General features: G+C 39.1%; 1 protein-coding gene across 4 annotated transcripts in view; it reads left to right on the forward strand.

Moving 5' to 3' along the window:
* LOC114872611 (glutamate receptor ionotropic, kainate 2-like) overlaps positions 1-22,035 on the forward strand; it is a 78,038-nt gene extending 56,003 nt beyond the window's left edge. For all 4 annotated transcript variants that reach the window (XM_029179975.2, XM_029179977.2, XM_029179973.2 and 1 more), the window contains 14 exons: positions 10,905-11,060; positions 11,265-11,476; positions 12,371-12,670; positions 15,675-15,773; positions 16,969-17,142; positions 17,403-17,621; positions 17,920-18,135; positions 18,243-18,327; positions 18,405-18,543; positions 18,815-18,952; positions 20,419-20,617; positions 20,693-20,921; positions 20,999-21,264; positions 21,616-22,035. In XM_029179975.2, coding sequence (XP_029035808.1) covers positions 10,905-11,060; positions 11,265-11,476; positions 12,371-12,670; positions 15,675-15,773; positions 16,969-17,142; positions 17,403-17,621; positions 17,920-18,135; positions 18,243-18,327; positions 18,405-18,543; positions 18,815-18,952; positions 20,419-20,617; positions 20,693-20,921; positions 20,999-21,264; positions 21,616-21,852 — 2,669 coding nt within the window. In that variant the 3' untranslated portion in view covers positions 21,853-22,035. The remainder of the gene's footprint in view (positions 1-10,904; positions 11,061-11,264; positions 11,477-12,370; positions 12,671-15,674; positions 15,774-16,968; positions 17,143-17,402; positions 17,622-17,919; positions 18,136-18,242; positions 18,328-18,404; positions 18,544-18,814; positions 18,953-20,418; positions 20,618-20,692; positions 20,922-20,998; positions 21,265-21,615) is intronic.
* Positions 22,036-24,716: the final 2,681 nt, after the last annotated feature.

Here is a 24,716-nt window from a genome sequence, read left to right on the forward strand (position 1 = left end):
CAGATAATAACCGGTCATGTTTTACAATTTGCGCTATTGTAATGTTGCTTTTAATTGATGAAACATTTAATGACTCGGTACACCAGAGGGAAACTGCATTATCTGGGACACGGTTTCGTGCATGGTCATAATATTCGATCCTTTTTTGTTGAATCTCCAATCGTTTCATAAAGAAACCACGTCGACCGTTGTGCATTATTGAAATATATAATGTTGTTTTCATCGTGTTGGGAATACGGAATAAATGGAGCACTTTAAAAGCAAATGCTCGATGCCTCGTATAAAATTCGGGAGTTTACCAGATATTTCTGACGATCGTTTGATAAACTTTAAATGCATAATTTTTAAACGAAAGAGTTTCATATATTAGAAGAATAATTTTTAAAGAAACAGCATAGAATTTAGAAAATGAATTGATATAAAATTGGGGTTCTCTCCATGGTTCGTCATCAAAGGGTTTAAATTGATCCCTTACAATCTGTTATCAATGAACCTTCCAGTTCATCGAACTCTCTTTTTTTCCTATCAGAAGTTCGAAACAAAGATTCCAGATATTTCAATGTTAAATAAAGACGTTACTACGGTTAATCCGTCGCACGCAGTGAACCGGATTCAATCTACGAAATGGCTGTACAGGTTCCATCGAATTATACAAGCCAGTGCTCTCGGGTAGCCTCTTTTCATTCACGAACAGTACGAAAGGTTCCGGTCGATTGCGTGCTATCGATTCGACGATCGAGTCGATGCCTCGAGCCAGCGATATTTTTGTTTTTCATCCGTGGAGCCTGGAATCCCAGGGTTGAAAGGTAACTTCGACCCTGGTAAGACCTTAAAGTGGCCCTTTCCCGACGCAACTCCCGGCTTAATGCACCCCGACACTACCAGCTAGTTCCACTTCGTTGGCCCGTTCAACCCTTTCCTCGCCCATTATCCCCGTACTATTAACAGTCTTATGTAAATTTTGTTTGCCCCCGACCGACAATACGTTCGAGTGGCGAGCGGTGAAGTTGTCGCTGCCTCACGAGCACTCACGACACTCTTCGAGTGCCATTCAACCGACGACGTCGAACATTTTCAGGAAACTCGAGGACTTTGTGTTTTTCTTTCGGGACGAACGGTTTCCTCGTTACTTTGGATTTTTCATGCATTGCAAAAGGAAAAATAAAAAATTTTTTGAAGGAGGAATATTAAAAATAATAGATTTCTAAGGTGGAAAAGCAATAGAATGATGTAGGATTATTTTTTAATCGGATAATAATTTAAATAAAAAATGGATTGATCTTCAGAAATAAAATATTTGATAAACTTTTATCAAATACCTTCTGGATGCAACAAGCGTCCTGTTGTCTAGTACAAACAATTTATTTCTTTCCCAGTACACCCAAAAACAATTCTCTTTTCGTTTGAATGGGTCCAATAAAAGTTATATAGCTACCATCAATATTTGTTGACCTGTTCACATGACTGTTGAAAAACTTGAATTGAAGCAGTGAAGAATTTTCTTCTGTAATAAACTATTGAAAGAATTTTGTACGGTCAGGATATCTTTTTTGGAAATTCTCTGTTTTCTTTCATTATTTTCATACACAATTGCTGTCGACAAAGATTATTATCACAGTTGAGGGAACGTATAGTGTTTCTACAAACTGAATCGTTGGATTCGAATACAGACGGGCAGAAACCCATGGGGGAACGATATCAACAACTCCGAACTCGTAAAATCCGATACGGACGATCCACAGACTCACGGGACCCGGTACAAATGATCCGCGATTCACAGGATCCGCTGTAGACGATTTACAGCTTACGAGGCACGCCGGAAACGATTCAAAATTTCTGGGGCACAATGTACTGAAATCGCGAAACCCCGCTACAAACGAGCTAGTTTGGAGGGATTTAACACAGACGATCTGTAGAATCAAATACATCGGATCCGATCTCTGTGCAAGCTCCAATGCAGACGATCTTCTTCTGTCGACATTGATCCTTAGTTATCCCGGTTTCTACCAAGTTTTCCTGACTCTTGCAAATAAAATTCTCCAAATTCTGAAACTTTTTAGCTTAGTTGAGATTTAAAATTTTGCGACTTTCTGATTTGGAATTTCAGTGTTATTCATATGGTGCAAAATTAAATTCAAATTATCATTATCTCGGTGATTAGTTATTAGAAGGTTAATAGGTGAATAGAAATCACGTTATGGTAATTTTTCATTCCATCTCCTCTGATCCTTTGTCGACGCCTCATCCCGCAGTTAAACGAGAATCAGTTCGGTGTTCGTCAAACCATCGCGATTGATCCTCTCATCTCATGTTAGCTTGCCTTAGTTTCGATTAGCTTCTACTCGCAGGCCAGTGGGAGAACGTCGACTTGGAAACTTGCTAATCTATGCCCGGATACGGACTTAGCGAAACAAGGGGGGAAAGTTCAAAGGGGATGGAAGAAGACGTGGTCGGCCAAGTCACTTCCTCTAACAAGTAATGAAGCAGCTGCGCGGTTAGTCCTCTTATCGCGGTAAAGTAACAATTATGCGCCACTGATCTAATTGGATGAACCATTATTCGAGCTGCTTCCGGATTTATAAGTGATCGCGGCTTTAAAACTTTTTCCTACGATCCAGCAGTAGGTATAACATTTTCCCAATCTAGGAGAGTTTAATTAAAATTTTTGTTCCGCTTTTTACTTCCGAATGTTCATATCGCTTGAAAATATTCGAGTCTGTCAATATAAATTTTTGGGGTGGTTTTTCCAAAATTGAACTGCGACATTTATTTTTATTTATTTATTTCATATTCTGGAAATTTGGTGAGTTGGCGAATTTTAATAAATTTTTAATTAAATTCATATAGATTTTTACAAAATCACAGTGCTAGAATTTTAGGAATAATTTATTTCTTATTTATTTCGATGATACGAAATATCTCCATTGTGGTACAAGGGTGATTCAGCATCTCACTTTCCATCATTAATTTTCAGTTTTTGATGGTTCCCCTTGACCGGGAAAATTCAGCAGGGGAACTGACCGAATTAAAAGAGAATGGTTCCACGTTTGGCTGAGTTGTTTAATCCTGATTAATTGCGGTTTTTATTACGCGAAGGGAAGAATATATTGTTCGTTTATGGTTGTGTGATCCGACGAAGGGCTCTTTTTGCTTCCATCCCTTATTGTTAACGAAACTAGATTAAAATGCCATTTTTTACCATATAAAATATATACAAACTTTACTTTATTTCGTTGAGAATGTTTTTGAAATCTGAGTTGATTTCTGATAAAATACCATTCGTAAGTTCTGTATTAAATTTATAACGATAGAAATGATAATTTCCCGACGAATTACATAGCAATTATGAAAAGTGCACGAAGTCAGAATCGTAGAGCTCTGCAGAATAATATCGTTAGCATTCAAGGCTTTGTTGTTCGCGCAGTTTTCCATCTAACAGAAAGTACCATTCACGAACACATGAACGAGTGTGCAGTTAACCGGTGTCCCGTAGAAACTAACTTTACTGTGATTTCGACGAGTTAAATCGGAGAAACGTCATAAGCATGAGCAAGTATAATTACGTGATGACTGTTGCACTTGAATCCGGAGCCATAAATTCGTGAAATATCAAATGTCATAAAATTTTGAAACTAATAATATTTTGACGGATTTGCATTAGTTATTCAGAATTTGAAAATTATGAGAAAATAATTTGATTACTCTTGCCATAATTGATTTCAAATCTTGCATTATCCACTGTTTGAAACCGTTGCAAGGATTACAAAAGAGAGAAATAAAATTGAAGATTAAGCTTCTTCCAATTCTGACGTTTCCATGAAGCTTTAATTATCGTTCTTGGCAAACAGACGTGAAACGAAGAGGCAACAGAGTTTCATCAACGATGTTAAAGAAGTCTGAGATGAAGCCCCGGGGCAACGGTGAGGTGTCTCACTTATTTTCAATTTCTTCGTTCACCTTCGACTTGAACGAGAAACGACTAGTTCGTAGGAAGAACATGAGACAATTTTCTTAGAAAGTTTCGTTTAATTCATGCTGTCACCAGAGTACTGTAGGTACAGTTCAAAGAAAGAGCACGCCTCGTCGTTGTCGTAAAAGCTGCCTTTAACTCTTTCCGCTCAGCCGACGATACAGTTCCAATTTAATGGCGCTGTGAGCTCTCGAAACGGGGAATTATTAAACACCGTTCTGGATTATTTATCCAAGACACAAAGCTCGAATTCTTGGCAGCTTTTGAGCTTTCCGTGCTCTGAAAGGGAATCGTTTCAGACTTTGTTGAAAAATCTTTTCCGGATGAATAATAATTAAAATGATAACTGGAGCTCGATCGAAGAATTGGAATTCAACTTCGATATCCGACAAGCGAACATTATTAAATAGATTAAGCAGAATTCAAATGATACAATATAGCAGTTTTGTTACGTATTAATGGCAAATTATTGGACGAATATTCGTAAACCGTGTATGTACGCGTATTATCCAGGAAAAGTGGAAATATTTTCATTGCAGATGCAATCGGTTTAACGAGGATCGCGTTCCACTTTCCTCGTAAAAATGCCTACGCGATGCCGGATGTGGCCTATTTCCATAACAGAGACGTCGAATCACGTAGTGGATATTGATTATTCGATTTTTCCAGACGCGGAAGCACCATTCCGGATGGAATAATATTGTCGCGGGGATGAAAAAACAACCGCCGAATCGGGGAGGTTGTGTCAACGATGACACCGAGAATCAACTTCGAAGCCGCGTTTAAAGATCGTATCGAGGGAAAAGGAGAAGCACGGGCGAAACCGAGAGAGCGCGAGATTTCATTTCACGGCTCATTGGTATTTATTATGTACCTTCAACGCGTTTTTATCATTATTTAGAAGGAATATTCCGCTTTAATTAACGCGACGAACGTGACTCGACGAGGGTCGAAGGAAGCCGGAGGAAAGATGAAAAATACGTTTGGAATGTTTAATTACTGAACAACATTTTAATGAAGGGTCGCCGGGCTTCAAGCTGAGCAAAGTTGGTACAATAGGGTCCTAACGACTCCCGTCTCGATGGAATCGGGAGGTTTTGTTAATCTAAAATCGCACGGATACCTTGTTTTTGTTTATGTTTAAGATGATTCATGAAAATAGTTTCGTATCTTCAGTTTGCTTGGAAATAAAAGAAATTTTAGTTTTTCTAGAGGCGAGATTAGATTAAAGTATCTTAGAGTTTTGAAAAAGTGCATTGCGATGCATTTATAGCTCGGCCAATTTCACGCCTTGTATTTCTTTTCAATTAAATACAAAATTTGATACGTTTCAATGATTATCATTAGTCGACGGGTTAAGGTTCTTAGAACAACGCCTATAATTACGAAGAAACGAGGCTGAAAGGAAATTCGCTATAGCGGAACTCTCGCAAGACCTGTTGAACACGTTGCAGTTGCACCGACAGGTGCATCGTCCGTAGTTTCTCGTCGATTTCCCAGCCGAATACGCGTCACGTTTGCAGCATCGATTTTCCATATCGTTCGCCGTTGCTCTGAACTTTTATCACGCGATGGGGGATGAAAGTTTCGTCGGTAAAAGTGAAGCGAAGACAAAGGAGGCAAATCGATCAGTTGTCCCTCAGTTTTCGATTACTTTGCCGCCTGTAAATTCACGACCTTCGAATGAAAAAGTTTCGAACGACTGTGACTCGTTTCGTGAACAGACAGGGTTGAAAAGGGTCTAAAATTAAAACGAAAGTCCAGATAATTAAAAATGTTTAATATTTTCCTGCAGAGATGCTTAGAATTCATGAAACAGTATTTATCGAGGTCTGCTTTTGTTTTTAATCATCATTGTTAAATTTTGCGCTGAACGCTTATTGTTTTAAAATATGTACCATCCACATTGGGCGACTGTAATCATCAAATTCACAAACCAATGAATATTCAATAAAGCTTCGAACAAAATACTTGTCACAGTGTGTAAACGTTGTTATATTATTTATCAAATTAATTGTGTCGTGCTACTACGCAAACCATTTTTGCAAATGATGATATTTTGTATGTATAATTCATGGTGAACAAAGTACTCGAATAAAATTAAATTCGTGCTAAAATATAGGAATGAGAAGGTACATATTTTTGGAACAAGTATTGAGAGATAAAAAGAATACATTCATGAATAATTCATAGCAAGTGATAACTGAATAAGTACAGCATCGAGCAAAGTAGGCTTTCCTTGGAAAAATGGAGTTAGAAATGTTCAAAATCTTCATTTTGACGATGTTAATATTCAAAATGACGTAGTACAAGGAATAATGAAATTTTTAATTATTAGGTTTCATTTTTCTTAATTATATATAATATAATTAAGAAATATGGATAATGACATAAATAGCGATTCAAATTTTCGCATGTTAGGGTGGTGGATTACAAATTATATCATTTGTATTTTGTTCTCGCGAAACATTTACAGATATCTCCCGTTAGGTCGAATTTAAAGAAGCTGAAATATAATTCGTATTTCAGCGTATGATATATGGATCGGATTTATTATTACCCGATTCCGCTTGAATATTTTAAAACAATACAGGATGCTCGTGTTTTAAATTGGACGCGCCGAATTCATTCAATTATAACGATAATTATACATCGATACGAGCAGTAAAATATTCGAAGAAAAAAAATATTTAACTTTAGTCGAATTTCCATGTTTGGCCAAATAAATTTAATGCAGGTATTATTTACCCTCTGTTCATTTATAAATACAACTTCGGTGTTATTTTTCTTTCTTTTTTTTGCTTTTATTTCACCATCGATGAGGCAAAATTATCCGCGTAAATTTCACGAGATTTATAGAAAGCTTTATCGCCTCGCTCATTACGGAAATATCTGCACACCTTATCGGGATGCGGCTGCTCGATTGATCCAACGTCGAAATTAATCGACGGGCAACGCGATTCGAAATTCTAATCGATCGTAATGGAATTAAAGCGAGTTCGAAGAGGCAAAGAACCGAGCAAAAAGCGTGAATGATCGATCACTGAACGATACGTACGTTCGAGTAGTATCCGGAGCATCGAGCACGCGTAGAATTTAATGTGAATCTGTAAAAAATGGTTTGTCCGGGGATGAAGAGGGTGGAGTGAAGGGGTAGCATTTTCCTAGATGGATAGACTTGGTAGAAATTCAATTTAGTATCAACTGGCTGCCGTTGTAAATCAGTCGAATTGATTTTCTAAGGGCATGAAGGGTTTTATCGAAGGGAACAGGAAATAAAAGAGATTCGAGCACTTGCAATGCGATTACGCTCTAGAAATTAATGATTAATGGCAAGTATCGTTTCTTTTATTCAGTCCATAGTTTGGAAAATTGATTGTAGGGTTGTTAATAACAGAAATTGAATGGAAAGAAGAGTAGTATTGGCTAATTTCATTATTTCCATTCATTTATACATTTTTGACACTCACAGCCATTTGAATAAAAAATGTCCTTAAAAATTTTATTTCTCATGTACTTTAAAAAATAATACATTCAAGAATTCTTATTCAAATATTTCATCTAGACAGTGGGTAATAATATGTTGGAAAATCTCCAATCTTCGGAATATAAGGGAACAATGATTAAGACTTTAGATTACATATAAAACCAACAATAAGATCCAACAGAAAGTTTTCCATTAATAAAACAGTTGATGTCTCGGTGCAGTTCCCTGTAGGAAAGATTCAAGTATTTCGCTAGTTCCGAGTTTACCGTTTACCTTTCCTTCCGTACACCGGCACAAGCACAATTACAATTCGCCTTAAACGTCGTACGTTTCCTCGTCGACGACCCTCGCCAAAGAATAATTCCTCACGAGGACAGCGAGACGTTACACTAAGTTCAGGTTTGTCGTTGCGCGGCTAAGCGGCTTCCTGGATGCCTTCCCTCTTGGACAGTTTCGAATTTACGACAATCTGGATTTATTCTCCAATACAAGGTTGTTCTTATATAAACAAAATGGAAAATAGAATACCGCTATAAAAATTTTTTACCAAAATTGTTGGCTAATGCAAATGATAAAATATATAGATTCTACATTACTGTATAATTTTGTCAAAATTTAGAATTTACGATTGCTGGCTCTGTATCCTATGACTAGATATACGATTTTCCATTTTTGTGACTCGTTTTTGTGACGTTTTATTATTTTCCCTTGATACTGTATTGTTCATACGGTTGTTGGTGTTTGGGATATCCGCGAGCAGAAGTTCTGTTTTCTTTAGAAGAGCATTGTAATGTATCAGCAAGATTGCAGCCAGCCTTTAGGAAAGATAAATGATACGTTGAAATATACGTAAGGAATATAAATTATTTTAGTATTTTGCTGGTATTGCAGGTATCTCCGCGAGATTACATAATATGGAGATATTTGAATAAGAAAAATTGTTGTTTAAAAATATTAATTATATTCGTGAAAGCGTGTTGAATTACTAGCGACAGATTAGAGAAATGAACAGTTGAATTTAAGATGATAATACTTCAACATCGATTGAAGGAGATGTTCCACTATAGCGAGTTTAGTATGCAGCATTAATATCACGCTAATTGATGAAGGTGATGTAGTAGTTGGTAAGCACAGCGTGATGCATTATTGTCAAGTTAATTAAATTCAGTCAGTGCTTAATTTATTAAATAAACGAACAGCGTGTTTCATTAACCTGGCATGCCAAGCGCAATTAAGCGTGTCATTCAATATTTTTCGGATATGCAATCAACTCTGTCTCGGAAACATAATATCGCACACGTATAATCCCATGGAATTAAGACTGATCACACCTGCGATTTTAATTTGTCACGCCTCAGACCCGTGTAATCTTCGCGGAAATTGCTTTACCTAGCATTCCTATGAAACCAGAAAGACAATATGGTAGCATGTTTTGAATATCAGTATTCATCGGGGAAAATTTCTATGCATGTTAAGCATGTGGTGCAAGAAGCCAAATCGATGGGAGGGAAACCACGAAATTGCTTGGGAAATATTCTTGTTAAAGAACGGTCACTTACCGCGAAGTTGTGAAATGAAGTTTCAAAAAAAATTACGATATTAGGAAAATATTAGTAAAATTAATTTACTACTGAGAATATCCTTGCAAATTTTTACTGAAGCGATTCGCAGTCGGCGGATTAAGAGCATCGAAGCGTAAATGGAGGACAGGGAAATCGAAGGCGTTAACTGACTTTCGCGTCAACCGGGTACTTCTTAATAGCTCTCGATAAAACCATAGCGTCGACGATGGCATCCTCAGTCTCTTATTGATTTCACGACAGCCAGGAGCCATTATTGTCACCGTAATCCCGGCGTGGGCGTCGAATCAGCACGCTTGACGGCGGATTATGTCTCGACGTCTAAGTATCGATATGAAACACGACGTACAGTGGCCTCGCAGTCAGTCAAATCTGACCGACGGTCAATGGGTGCATCGTCTCTAATCCGATGACTGCTGTCCGAATGATTGAAATTATCTTCATGACCGGAGCCGGTGATCCCGTTTATCAAATCTGTATTCCGCAAACTCACGGAAACCGCGTACGTTCGTGCGTTGCACACGCGTGTCGAATGCATAATTAACACGGCAAAATATGCATTAAACATTCGTTTGATTATTAACGTTGACGAATTTTGAGTTCACTCGTCAGTCGCTTCAATTGATCGAAGAGTATTTATCATCGACCTGTTTCGAATTTTTTAATAATTTTCTAAATTCATGAGATGCGAGCCTGAAGAGGCTGGCAAACATTTAAAAATTGTTTACCTCGGCAAATATTTTCGGGGTCGAGTTCTCGTGGCTGGTATTTTAATACAAGCATGCTAGGAATACAAATATGTATTTTGCAGCGCGATATTAACACGATAGTCGGCGGTTTTTTCAGGAATTTTTTAATCGATACGCGCAATGGCTTTGGTTAATATGGTTACCTGAAACACGCGACAATTTCAATCAGTACCGTGACATGCGTCCAGAAACAGACAAACATTGGAACAAAGGGCGAGCTGTGATGCACTCGTTTCTAATGGAAGTGTTTAATGAAACGGAATTTACCGAGTGCGATGCACAAATTTGTTCAAAGCGATATTACAGTATTAATCCTTGTACTCCTTGTCAATCCTGGATATTCTCTGTAAGCCTTTTTCTCTTTCAGTTCTTTTATTCACTTTTTATTTCATCATTAAATATATGTGAGGATAGCGTGAAAGAATAAAAATATTACAGTAATTTTTGAATAAATGAATTCGGTCATCGGACGAATTGCATGGAAATTCTGTGGTTCAAAATTTGATACGATTAAAATCTCGTTTTAAAATGGAATGCATGTGATTGAACACCTTCAAATTGTTCAGTGAAAAGTACGCCTTTTTAGCCGGAAAATTCCTATTGATGTGCGTTTCATTCTACTCCGCAATCGTGTAACATTTTTAATGCAATTTATTCGCAAACGTAATTGGAACCGCACAGTATTTGCGGGATCAATGAAATTTTTACAGCCATCGGTTTTTCGATTGCTACAATTTTCGAGCAATATTGTTATCGTATCGGTGTACAAATGAAACAATGCTCGATATTTAAAATCATTGGTTCCACACTTATAGTCTTTTATGTTTAAAAACAGCTATATTAGAAGGTCTGAAAATATATTCTACGTGTTTGAAATGAAACGTCAGCAAAATTAAAATACTAAATCAATGACATAAAAATTCAGCCCCGCGTACATTTCAATTTCAAAACATCCCTTGCACTTCCTCGAATCTCGGCTAATTAAATCCAAGAATTAAATTGATCGCCGAGCGATGCTTTCGAAACGTTCGAAAGACTTCTTGAATTCATTCGTATCCCGCGGTGTCCCGTCGATAAGGTGGCCGTGTACAATACATCACGTTTCTCCTTGTTGTCAGGCGCAATCTTCCATACTGGCGACGAGGAGCATATGGCTGCATTTCTAAAGGCGGCGTACGAGGTGAAATTCCAGCACGTCGCACCCACATTCGAGCTGCAGCCCGTCACAAAGCACGTGGAAGTTAATACCGACAGCTTCAAGACCGCAGCCGCTGGTTTGTATGAATACTCCATACTTAGCAGTAGTTTTAGTCGATGGAACAGCGAGCCAGATGAAATCAGCCTGGTCGTGATATTAAAACAAACTAATGAGCCAATTAACGAGTGACTAAAGGTGTGATATCACTGACTTCCAGTAGGAGAACTGGATCTTTGTTAATTTTTAAAATTTAATTTCAAATTCTTATTATTATTTAAAGCTTGCGAGCTGATCCAGGAAGGGGTGGTCGCAATCTTCGGTCCTTCGAGCCCTTACACATACGGAGTTGTTGCAAACATCGCAACGAAATTTGATATACCCCACATTGATTATGTTTGGCGATTGAACGAGGAACCGATAACAGATCAAGAGCCGCAGAATCCTATGCCCATGACCACTAACATGTACCCAGACAGTGATATGGTCAGCAAGGTAAGTAAGTAAGGGAATCGACAAACATATCATCTTCGTGTATTCAAAAATTAATATCAATTGTATAAAATTTGAAATTTCTTATTTTTATCGTTTCGAAACGTGACGCGCAGGATAGACAACACGACAACAGGGACGAGATTTCGCGATGCATTTTAACTTACGCGTTTAACGAGGCAAATCGAACGAGTTTGAAATATCTGGCGCATTAAAGCAGGCAAGCCGGGGCTAATGAGCCCGATCAAAGACCAAACTTCGGCTAACGAGTCTGGATCGGCTTTTATTCTGACGCCCTTAACGGGCCAGATGAAAAAACAAACGAAATACGTTGATACGAGTTAAACGAGCCTCGATTGGGTCTAATTAAAATCCTCGATCCGCGACGCTGCAGCGCGCAAAGAGTTATCGGCCGTTTCGATTTTATCCCGTGATTAAACGCCCCCGTATTTTTGCATTGCTCGAAATTAATGGTAATAATAGCGTGGCTATTATACGAACGCGAGAATAACGTCGACTGGTTCGGGGCAAATTTTGCTTTGAATACGAACGGAATATTTATGGCTGTTTGTGTATTTATATTGTGGACAATAGGATTTTTATTTTAATTGAAATTTACTGTATGAAAAGTAGATCAATTGTACAATTTCAAGGGAAGCAGAAGTTCTTAAAATCTTAATTTTTAGGATATTAATATTGAAAGTGATTTAGGAAAGAAAATAATGTAATTTTTATTTATCAAATATTATAAAATATTGTCATTCTCCTCGGGACCTACTGGGCGGAAGTTTGTTGAAGGAGAAGGACCCTCAGAGGAATCAAGAACCCGGAAATTTAGAAATTCGAAATTTTAAAAATTATAGAAGGGTTAATACAAGCTAGGAAATTATTTTCCAGGCGATCGCTGACGTTGTCGAGTCCATGAAATGGAACAGTTTCGTAGCTCTCTACCAGACGAACGACGGTCTGTCGCGGATCCAAAAGTCCTTGTCGTTGAACCGAAAAAAGGACGGTGTGATGACGATAAGAAGACTCACCGAAGGGTTGGATTACCGACCTATCCTGAAGGAGATTCGCGCTCTGTCCATCTGCAACGTGATCATCGACGTCGAGCCCAACAACATCGTCGAGGTGCTCTACCAAGCGAGGGATGTCAAGCTGTTGGCGGACTACTGTAATTTCTTAATTACGTATCTGGTATTACGCTACATTCTTCTTTATTTGCGTAGATCTTGCTAATACCCTCTTTTAAAACCAAACAGTATCTTTTATCTTCCTGAATGAAAATCATTTTTGCTTCGAATTTAACAATTTTTGCTTAAATAATTAAAAAACGTTTAAGCTCCATAGTTGAATCTTCATAATTAATGAAGAGGTGTTGAACTGTAAATTTCTTTCTTTAAACGCGATTGCAGGGGTGTTTGACCGTGAGGAATTAACGAAACAAACGTAAAATATTTTCCACTTCATTTTCCCTCGTTTCTCACCATCCAATGATTCTTTTCTCCATAATTGCCAGTTGATTTCCAGCAATTCAGTCGTCCATGTTTAACGCGCATAGATTCCTCGTTAAAAGCAACAAAGTTCGTTGGAGTATTTACCAGATTGAAACTCGAGGATTTTACGAGACTAACTTTCGTATCCTTGTAGAAGTGAATTTCACAGTGGTTGTACAACTTTTCCGTGCAATTTTACAGCAGCCGTTACAGCGGCAGGCATGTTTATTAATAACGCAGAGCTGCGATTCTACAATATTCGACGCACAACCGAGTACAATACTCGAAAGTGTGCCGCTTAAAATCCTGTTTAAAATTCAGTATTTTGCGCTGAAGACTTGTCCGTGCCGTGTAAATATTAATCCGTAACAGTAGCAATTAACTGAATATTGAAGGAGAATTCATGTATGCGTAAGAGTGCACGTGTTGCACGGATTTTATGCTTGAAATATACTCAAAATATTCCGCAATTTAAATATAATTTTCTTTGGAAATTCTTGCTCGTGCAACATGTGCACTTATTTGTATATCCACTTAGACTGGATACTAAAGGCTGTGATGTGAAAAATGATTAGAAGTCAAAATTTCAAGGTAAGAAAGATTTAAATTACTATATTTTGTTTAATAATTATCATTATTATTTCAATCATTTGACTGCAAAATTTAATGTAGAGATCATACCGTCCAGGGTAGTAAGCGTATAGTCAATTACAATCCCTAATTAAATACATTTTTAAATTAGAAATGTAGTTCAGTACACAATTCATAAAATAATTTTTAACTCAAGATATGGAAAATTTAATAAATGATACCATATTCTGGAGTCTTTCTAAATTTAATCCCGAAGGAACACGACAACCTCCTCTCCGAGAATAACTCCACGGGAGAGTGGAGAAGCTGGGTGTCTTCCGCTCGGGCGTGCATTGTCTTCGCGCGGTCGCGACGGTTCGACGTGTCACGCGGCTACCCGGCACATTGTTCCGCTTCGGAAAAACGCGATACGCCTGGGGAGCGCGCGCGAAAACCCTTCTGCGTACCGCGAACGTCGTTATTTATGGAGGTATTGTTACGTGCTAGCCGGTAATGCGTCATAAAAAGCGGATTCCGAGGGGATGGTGGCGAGCGACGGAATGCTCAGTCCGCACGCCATTACCGGTGTCTCGCTGAAAACAATTACTCCCGACAATTTATGGAAGCGTTTAATAGAAAAAAAAAAACGTCCGACAATTGTAACCGGGCTAATGCAGTTACTACGCCTAGGTGAACGTGACCGCGACACGTTCCATGGATTTATTAATGAAATTCCGTCGGAAAAGCTAGCCGGGAAAACCGCGAACCTGATGCTTATCTCTGGTAACTATCTCCACGAAGAAGGTTTTTCACCAGGGAGTTTAATGCGAGGATCTTTAAATTTTACTTGTAAATGTAATCCTACGAAGAGTTCCAAGTATTTTTGGAAACTTACCCTCAAAATATTATTATTTAAATAATAAGAGTATTTGACATTTGTAAAATTGTGTAATTTGATGAATTACGCGAGAAGGATCTTTAAATCAGTTCACAGTAAATCCATCCACCCCTCCGTTGAGGAAATAAATCACGTGGGTGAAAAGGTAAAAACGGCTTCTTTCGTGAAATAAACAGAAATCCGTATTTCCTTCTGACGGTTGTTTTTCGAAGAATGTTATTTTATTACTCCTCTTTGGTATTGCCACGTTGTTAAGGTAGGCTAAAGAAGCCCTTTGATCGCGGCGACGGTAGCTCGGATGATGTTTGAACGTTCCTTCCGTTTGCAAATAACGAAATTTGTCTGTGTACACACGGAGGGAGACGGGAAAAAGGCGTGCCTTGGCACGTATGAATTCGTGAGAAATTTCACGAATTTCATATTTGTCCCGGCTGTCCCGAGAAATTCGTGGAAGGTGCCATGTTGAATGCTGTCACTCGGGAGCCAAGTCGAAACACGGGCTGAACCTACGTCAATGTCACTGTTTCTAACGCCTTGATGCCGCGATTTCGATTTAAAAAAAGGAGGGTTTGATATAGCGTAGGAGTACTTTGAATCAAAGGGCTTTCTCGGCTGTAAGTAGAAAACAAATTGAAGGGAAAACAATCGGTTAACAAAGCATCTTCCATCAAAGCCCCATTCTATCGTTTGCAAATATATTTCTTATCATTAGCGCCAAGTTTCGAAGTTATTTGCCGCTTGTTGCACCGAAACAATGGGAGCCAAAGGGAACGACCCTTCGAACGCTCTCGAGTTCGTTTGAGATCCCAACTTTCCACGAGTACCAGTGTGTAGGTGGTCTGGCTCCTCGAGTAAAGTCGATTCTGTTGAACGCTTGTAAAATGACGGATCGTTTTTTCGGTGGTCAACACTGAATTCCAGGAACCATCCCAAATAGATGACGCATGAGTTGGCTCTGCTGCCAGATGGAATCCAAGTGCACCTGGCAATCGACAGTCTTTAAAATTATGTCTCGTTTGAAATTCTTCAGATTTCCCTAAATTCAACTCAAGAAATAGGCTGTAATTCAATTTTCGACTTTATTTGACACGCGTAAATGCAGTTTCAGCGGTTATTGTAATTTTTATCGTATTATTTCATCCTTCTCCAAATAGGATGTTCATTGCAGAATCATCGTGTCTCATTAACCAAATTATAAATATTTGTTTTTCTAACAATTTCCTGGGTTTGACTGCAGGATTCGACCAAACTACCCCTTTCGGAAGTGCGGAATGGAACGGGGGCCAACATCACCGGGCTCAGTTTGCGGGAGAACGATTTGGAAGGCATTAATTGGGTAATTATAAAGCACAGCTGTATTTTGATAGAAACCTTTCTCTTTAACCAATTAAATATCTATTTTGCCCGCGCGTATGTAATTTGAATATTCCTTGTTATGAAGAGGAACGTTGAACAAATTGAACTTTTGTAATTATAAAATTCAACAATTTCATAATTGAATTTCTCATTGAAGGGTTGATCGAAAATGACGATATGATAGGTGAATGAAAATGTACTTTTGACTTGTAACTAAAATTTTATTACACAGTTCACAAAATTCTTCAATTCCTATTTAAAATAGAATAAACTCTTTGAACAAGGAAAGCGACGGTTCTTAGCACCAAAAATACTCGTCGCAAATCTTCCGGCGTACGCATTCGTGGTAATTTCTTCATTAACCCAGGCGGCATAATGAAGCTACGCTCTCTAGAATGCAACGAGGGTAAAACACATTTTCCGGAAAATCCAGCCGCGACAAGGCACTTACGAACAGCTGACGGGCTGCCTTAATTCTCGTTTCATTAGCCCCCGTCGATTCGCTTTGTATCTGCGATAGAGAGCTGTAGCACATGCTCGGCCAACTAAAACTTGTTTCCCTTTCTCCTCTATGCAAATCACAGCACCATGGAACGATTAACCTGGTGCTTCTTTCGAGATTTCACGAGATTGGTTGGCTTAATGTTTCATCTCTCGTTACAAGGCTTCGCGAAGAAGCTTCTGATGGTTTACAAGCTGAATTGGCTTGGTACTCCTGTTGAATGTAATTTTTTTCTGTTGAATTTTCGAGATGGTGTTGTAATGTTCTCGTTATCGCAGTGGAACTAGGTGTAATTGCTAGTTACGAGTTTTTTTTTACAATGGCGAAGTGAAACTAACACTCTCGTTTCGTTAAAAATAAACTTGTGGTAATTTTTCTCGGAAATGTGAAGTAATTTGGTTGAAAATTGTTATTAACGTCGGTGGCGAACTAGCGTGGCTAATTTTTGGGAAAATATTAAGTTAAAAACAGAATCATTTGTAAAATTGCATAGTCAAGGATGGGTTGATTAATTTATGATTTACGCAATTACTTTTTAAAATATTTGAGAAATATTTAGGATGTTCTATTTTATTTTGACCCTTAATGAGGATTCTCATCAGGATTACATTTTCACCCCTAATAGCTGTATTATATAAAATCTCCAAATTTGAATATTTTTTCTTAAATGAAGGTGGAGTCCGCCGTTCTGTATGATTCGGTGTTCCTCCTTTATAACGCGTTGGATGCCCTGAATGCAAGGAATCAGGACAACGAGGATCCTGTAACTATTGACCCGGTACCGCTCTCTTGTGAAGAGGCAGAGAAATACACTGCAGGTCTCAACATTACCAGCCTTTTGCGCGAGGTAAAGGCTCAATCTCTCTTTTCCTGCCAATTTCTCGATTTCCCACGTTTCATCTTGTAAAAGTTACCAATGATGTACTACCCTTTGCATAAGACAATCAGTCTCTCTTAATAGCGTAAGGGGTTGAGAAGTTAATTGGAAAAATTAAGTAACTATCAGACACCAGATGAGATCCTTGCCAAAAATTTGAAAAATTAAAGAAAATCCTATTATATTAATTTTATACGATTGCAAGTGTTAAGGGAACACGATTCTTCTAGCTCTCCAAAGAGGGTAAAATCACAGGGCCAATAGGCCTGGACGAGAATGGTCGACGTCAGTATTCCAACATACGAATCATGGATGTGAGACCAGGGGAGAGTGTACAAACAGGATACTGGGATCCTGATGGGCTTCATTCAATCGACAACGAACAGGAACGGGAAAGTTACTTATACAAATCAATCGAATTGAAGAAATTTAAAATCTCCACCAAAGTGGTGTGTATTTTTCTTTTCAATCTGATTTTTCTGGATAGTCATTGTTCTTATATCGATGTCGATCAAGTATCAATGATAATGTCTATTTGAGAATTGATTGTAGCGCTGTGCTAACAGCGTTGCTAATTAATCAACGCATTTCGAGGGGCTTGATGAAGCTGGTTACAATATTGACGAATCATTGACTCTGCCAATAATTGAATAAAGCTGTGTCATAGATTATAAGATATTGAGAAACGATGGAAAATTTGATGGACTTGTTAATAGGTAGTGATTTAATAATTTGATGATTCATTAGGGACCACCGTACATAATGGTGGTGACTGACAGCGCTACTAGAGGTATACTGATCGAGCAAACACGCTATGAAGGGTTCTGCATCGATCTCATTGAGGAAATTTCTAAATTGTTGAAATTTAAGTACGAATTCGAATTAGTTCCCGATGGCAATTATGGCACTTACGATAAAGAGACGAAACAGTGGAATGGTCTGATTAGACGTCTTCTAGATCGAGTGAGTAAATGTAATTTATTAACCCTTGAACAGTGACCTAAATCAGGCATTCAAATTTCCAAACAAAAAATTTTCACGCATTGGAAATTTTTTAAAATTAATTACAGGACGCAGATCTGGCTATTTGCGATCTGACGATCACCTACGAACGGGAAAGCGCGGTCGATTTTACAATGCCATTCATGAATCTAGGTACGATGTATCTAATAGTTTCAGTTTCCATGAGAAATTTCGTTGCACTGTTATTTCATTCGGTGTGTTCAAGTCAGGTATCAGCATTTTATTCAGAAAACCAGAGGAGAAGGAGCCGGATCTATTCTCCTTCCTGTCACCGTTGTCAACTGACGTCTGGATTTACATGGCGACTGCTTTCTTGGTAGTTTCGATAATGCTGTTTCTGCAGGCTAGGTAAGACGAGAGGGGAAATAAAAAGAAAAGTTAAAATTCTTGATGGGAGAAAGATTTCTCTTTGACTGGGTAGTTAAAAACACTTGATCCGAGAGAAGTAAGATAAAGATTCTGAAATATACATTTTTCCTTTAACATTTCTCAGATGACATTTATATCCCTTAGTAATTGTAATAAATGGAGAAAGCATATTTTCATTTTATTTTCCAGATTCTTACAGAAGTATTCATAGAACATAGGATTTTGAAGGATTTTAAATGTTCACTTTCAGAATAGCTCCCGGTGAATGGGACAATCCACACCCATGCAACCCAGACCCGGAGGAGTTGGAGAACAATTTCACTTTGAAGAACTCCATGTGGCTCACTTCTGGCTCTATCATGCAACAGGGCTCCGATATACTTCCCAAGTAAGTCTAAACCCGTGAACTTAACAAAGCACCTATGCCACCGCAGCCTACCTTACATACACGCAGATCCCGTAATAATCGCGAAACAGAAACCGCAACGATGCCGCAAAGAGATGCAACCGCACCTGTTTTGCTTGTGCACTCGCGATTCTGTAATTACGCCTTTAAAGTAGCTCCCATAAAATGAAGACCCTTGAAGTACCATTAAAAAATAATTACACCATTTTCCTTACCCATATTCATTAATTTTATAATTCTAATCAAAGTCTCTTCAGAATCTTTTAATTTGTGCATCTGAACCTAATCATTATTCCCAACAAATTCATAATAATGACTCCACGGTGTCATTATTCAACTACAAAGATTTTCTTGTGCAAAGAATTGAAATAAAAATCCGCTCCAAAGTCGTCGCAAGCGATCTCATTATTCTGCTTAAGGAATAAGTAAAATATCGCTGAATCGTCTATAGGAAAGCATACAGAGACGGTGCCAAAAGCAGCGTACCGTTTCTTTTCCTTCCGTACGCTCCCCTGTCTCCAGCGATCCTCTTTTTTTCACGACAATTAAGCTTAACAAGCCGCTGTTTGCCGGACATATTTGAGGCGGCTTCCCACTTATTAGCGCCGGCACGGCGCTAACTCTCCTCCTCGGCTCGTAACGTCGCGCGTGTTTGCTCGCTACATACTGACGACGAACCGACTAAAGACGAGGAGGAACAACAGCAACCCTCCTAACTGCTTTCTAGCCGCTTGTTTATGCTACCCGGACGTGGCTTCTATCGTCGCGATTTACATGGAAAGATTATTTGGGAATGTTCACCACATCCTCCTTGATCTCCTCACTGGAGAATAGTGTACGTTTGTATGTTAAATTATTTAATTATTAATCCTCATACGATCAAGGTAAATTCAATGGACTGATTGAAGAGTTAAAATGAAGTAAATTAAAAATTGCGTTTTTAAATTCGTGAAACTTTATCGTCCAATGTGCTAAACGAGTGGAAGTCACATCTTAGCCAGATACCGGTCGGAAAATCTAGCGAAGACAACGCGTCGCAAGAAGCACGCATCGCGTTTTCCTAATTAAGCACAAGCTAAAGGCCCGTGTATGCAAATGACGCCTGTTTGCCGAGTATAGCGTACGCGTACACGGGGACATTCTCTGTAGCGCGAGCGTGCGCGTGAAACCGAGCAAACAGAAACAAAGGACACATTGTTTCCCCGCGAACCGGTACCTCGCCTACGACAAATGGATCGCTATTAAATTGCCGTCCTGATATTCTCTGTTGGAATTCGATAAACTATATCCCCCGCAAACGATGAAAGCGTAATATACCCGCTCTTCGTCAAAATTAAAACACGCGCATAATTTTCAAAATTAATTTCCTACTGCAAACGCTTGAAATTGATAAAAATATAGAACAATAGAAATTTCCATTGATAAGTATTTTCTTATATTGCTTAAAGAGCACCATCGATCCGAATGGTGGCTGGCATGTGGTGGTTCTTCACATTGATCATGGTTTCTTCGTACACTGCCAATTTGGCTGCGTTTTTGACGGTCGACAAGATGGATACCCCGATCAAGGGTGTCGAGGATCTCGCCAAACAGACAAAAATTAAGTACGGAGCCGTAGATGGTGGATCCACGTCTGCCTTCTTCAGGGTATAATTCAATCAAGAAACATTTGATTCGGTCAAATGTGAATCTTAATAAAGGGTGGCATTGTCCTCGCTACAGGATTCGAATTATTCAACTTATCAACGCATGTGGGCTGCGATGATGGAGACGAGACCGAGTGTCTTCACGAAAACTAATGACGAGGGTGTTGAGCGAGTGTTGAAGAAATTCGATTACGCTTTCCTCATGGAATCGACCACAATAGAGTACAGAATGGAGAGAAACTGTGATCTCGATAAAGTTGGAGGGCTTATCGATAACAAGGGATATGGAATTGCCTTGCCACGAAGTGAGTTAAAATGAAAAATACAAATTTTCTCGATGAAATTGCAACGAGAAACACTTTGAATATGAATTCTTGCCCAGATTCCCCGTACAGAACCCCCATAAGCGGCGCGATACTGATGCTGCAAGAGAAAGGGGTGCTGCAAGATCTAAAGAAAAAATGGTGGGAGGAGCGTGGTGGTGGGATGTGTTCCAAGGGTGATTTAGAGCCGACAAATTCGAGCGAATTAGGGTTGGCCAACGTCGGTGGTGTTTTCTTGGTCCTTTTGATCGGATGCTGCGGCTCGATCTTTATTGGCATTTGCGAATTCCTCTGGAATGTCCGTAAGGTCGCTGTAAACGAAAAGGTGAGTCATTTTACTCTTCCTTACCTAAAATGTGCAACTGGATTTATACAAGCAGTTCGTTGCATTTGAATAAAAACTTGAAATTTACACGAGCCAGAAAGTGTTTGGCAAATATTTTACACGAAGCTGACCGAGGTATCTGTAGAAATAAAATAAGAAACAGTGGCGAAAAAATTATGAAGCAAATCCTTTTTATATATGATCATATTATTAAAAAAATGGAATGCAATAATGTTAGTTGATTGGAAAGAAAAAGAATTGCAACTGAAATGTCGCATTAACGCAACATTGCTTCTTAATGGGTGCACCGATGCACCGACACAAGACCATTTTTCGTCGGCGTTCTTGCAGGTCACTCCATGGGAGGCACTGGTAGCAGAATTGAGATTCGCCGTGAACATTTGGGCGGAGACGAAACCCGTTAAAATCTCGAAAAGCAGCGGCACGAGTTCGATGGACGACGGTATCGGCAGGGCAGCATCGACGGCTCGTTCCATCGTCGGCTCCTTCCTTCGACTCGACATCCTCGACAAATTCGATAAAGATAACAACACCAATGATCGCAGCAACGATCGCAAGATCAATTGAAACAACGTTGACGAATAGATCGATTCGTTTGTTGCTAAAGGACGATTAGAGTGATCAGTAGTTAGAATCTTTTATATTGCTGCAATTTGTGTACAGAGTATAACAAATAGGTTTTGCTATTTAGAAATTATATTCTTTATTGGGTGTTGATAATTGAAAAATGAAAAATTTTATAATTTATAATTGGAAGTTCACGAATCATTTGTTTTTTAATAAAATAAATTAATATAATTTCAGGTCGTGCAGGTTGGCAGAGTTTGATTTTTATTTATTCTAAAGGATAGTAAATAAAATATTAATTGGAGCATTAACGAAATCACGTCACTGTTTTTTTATTCAAGTATTAGAATTACAGAGTGAAAAGTGTGTAACGAAAGGAAGGCGGATTTATGAAGATTCGAGGAAGCAGGTCATAGATGAAAGAAACGTCAGGTCGGCTTGCGCCTCTGTGCATAAAGTCGTCATTCTCAAAAATAGTCGCACAATAGCGACGTCATGGGAAGGCAGAAATCTTCGCTGTAGGTCCGGAAAGGAATCCAACAATATTTGGACTCGGCCACAATGGCGCTAACGAACCGTGCCCTTGGTTTAGGAGATTTTCGTCCGGAGAAATCACCTGGAGGTCCCCTGATACCAGTACCCCCTGAGAGCAAGCCGGCATCTTTGTGTCATTATTACCGAGGGACGTTTCCGTGCGTAAGCACCGATCTCCAGGCGAAAGGACACTTTCAACTTTACCGACTAGACGTGGCTTGCGTCAGAAGGAAGTCGATGGACAAGTGGTCCCATAACCGATGACAAACGTCAGAACTCAAGGTTTGAATTTCTCCAGAATATTTTTAAATCTTTTTTTTCATAAATCTTTCTAAATACTTATCATTCGCCAAAGGGAAATTTATTTTCATTAAAATTGTTTCGTAAGCATCGAAATAAATGGCACTTTGCCAAGGTCTTTATTTTTATTTCGATCGATTTACGAAACTAATCACCACTCGCAATATACAATATTAATATTAATTTCTCAAGTGATGTTCAGAAGGCGGAAAAGCAACTGGGTTAATGTTAACCGGTACCAACGAGAGAATTTCGAAGCATGAAGTCGTAGAGCTCCGCCTGGAGGCAGTTTAGTGATAAAGGTGTAAGGACATCAATTAATACTCGTTTTCATTGGGGCTGTAAAAGCGCGTAACGCGATTACGGGTAACATTTACGACAGCCAAACGAGCTGTTAACTATACGGTATTTTTTGCAGCAGGACGTTCATAATCGCGAGCGTTTCGCCAAACGAAGCTTTCGTCTCTTTACGGCTACGCTGACGCGTCTTTTACGAGCTGGCGTTTAGAAGCTGACACGGTAAGCTGGCTGTATTATTGACTGAAATCTTGGATATTGCGTTTCGCTGGCCATTTTCAACCGTTTAGCCACTTTATTTTCCTCGCGTCCTGATCGTAACATTTATGCAACTTTATTGGAAACTTGAATTGTCTAGACCTGAATCGATTGATATCTTAATTCTAAGTATTGCTTATAAAAATTCCCATTCCTTGTCTGATAACAAAATCCCAATTTAAAATGGCTTAACAAACGAAGCTGTATATTTAAAAAGGTATAATTTCCGGATTGTCCTCGCGTGTAAAATAAGTAATCCTCTTACTGAGCCCCGATTTATCTTAATATTTCCTCTTATTGTTCCCTGTATTACATTCTAGCAATCCCTTTAAAAGCGAATCGTTACATTTTATTAATACTCCGTAAACGTGCAACAATTTCGCGGAATAAAACGCGGCTTTTCAAAAGGAATACTCGGACGAAATCCGTTCGAATGTGATTATCGAAACTGTGCTCGATGGTGATTTAAAGGGGCTGAGGATTTAACCGGCTAGCGGATTCAGATTATCGAGGAATCCTCTTAATCGACGCCGGAATAAATCGTCGTACAAGGGGTTAATTAAGTTTTATGGCTGGAAGAGTGGAGCCGATGTTATGCAGGTGTACAGGCCTCGGTTATCTACGATACATCTTCATCTTGGCAAGGCTGACTTGGCCAATTGAAGCCTCTTCTTCCAGCCGATGTTACCAGTCGCGCTCGCTCGCACCTTCACGATCTTATCGGCACTTGGCGAAAACAACAGGTGCACGAAATCACGGCCACCGCTTTCATGTCCTTTACGACCGCGCCGAATTTCAAATAGCCTCGTAAAATTGTATCCCTCTACGTTCCGCGGTGTGTCTTCCCCTCTGGGAGACCTTATCGAGGGGATGAGAAAGAAAAAAACGTAAAAGAAGTTAGGTACAAGTTTTTTTATTAGAAAATATCATTTTTAGATGATATTTGGGTTGATGTCTAGGGGTGTAAATTATTTCTTTCATCCCTTCGATTGTAATCATCCACCCCTTTCAGCGCATCAAAACTATTCTCCAGTAACCTTGATTCCAGTGTCTTCTCCATTCCAGAACTAGATATCACTGGATAGATCGTGGAACCGCGGTATCAGTCGGCTCCGTTGCTAGTGAGATTCGCGAAATGGTCGGCATACCATGGTCCAGAGGTAGAAGGCGGCCGTCCATATAAAATCCGAAGGTGTTAGGCAAAGGAAGGCGTGCGTGGAAGCTGAAACTTAGCCTTCCCTCTCAAAGGGGGAACCGCGGCCTTAGCGAGCGCCGGGCTCGTAGGAATTGAAATTGATTTCGGTCAACTTCCATTACTCAAAGAGGACCAGGGAACGCGCACCGACAAAAGTCACAGACCGATCCTACGTGGATAAGAGGCTTGCCCCCGTAGCCCAGGACCCGGTCGAACCAAAGGAAAGGTTCCAGCCGACCATGGGCCAGGAATTCCTGGCGAGTTTTACCAGCGGGAGAGA

Source organism: Osmia bicornis, chromosome 13 (genome assembly GCF_907164935.1).
Source record: "Osmia bicornis bicornis chromosome 13, iOsmBic2.1, whole genome shotgun sequence".
In the NCBI taxonomy this organism is placed as follows: Eukaryota; Metazoa; Arthropoda; class Insecta; order Hymenoptera; family Megachilidae; genus Osmia; species Osmia bicornis.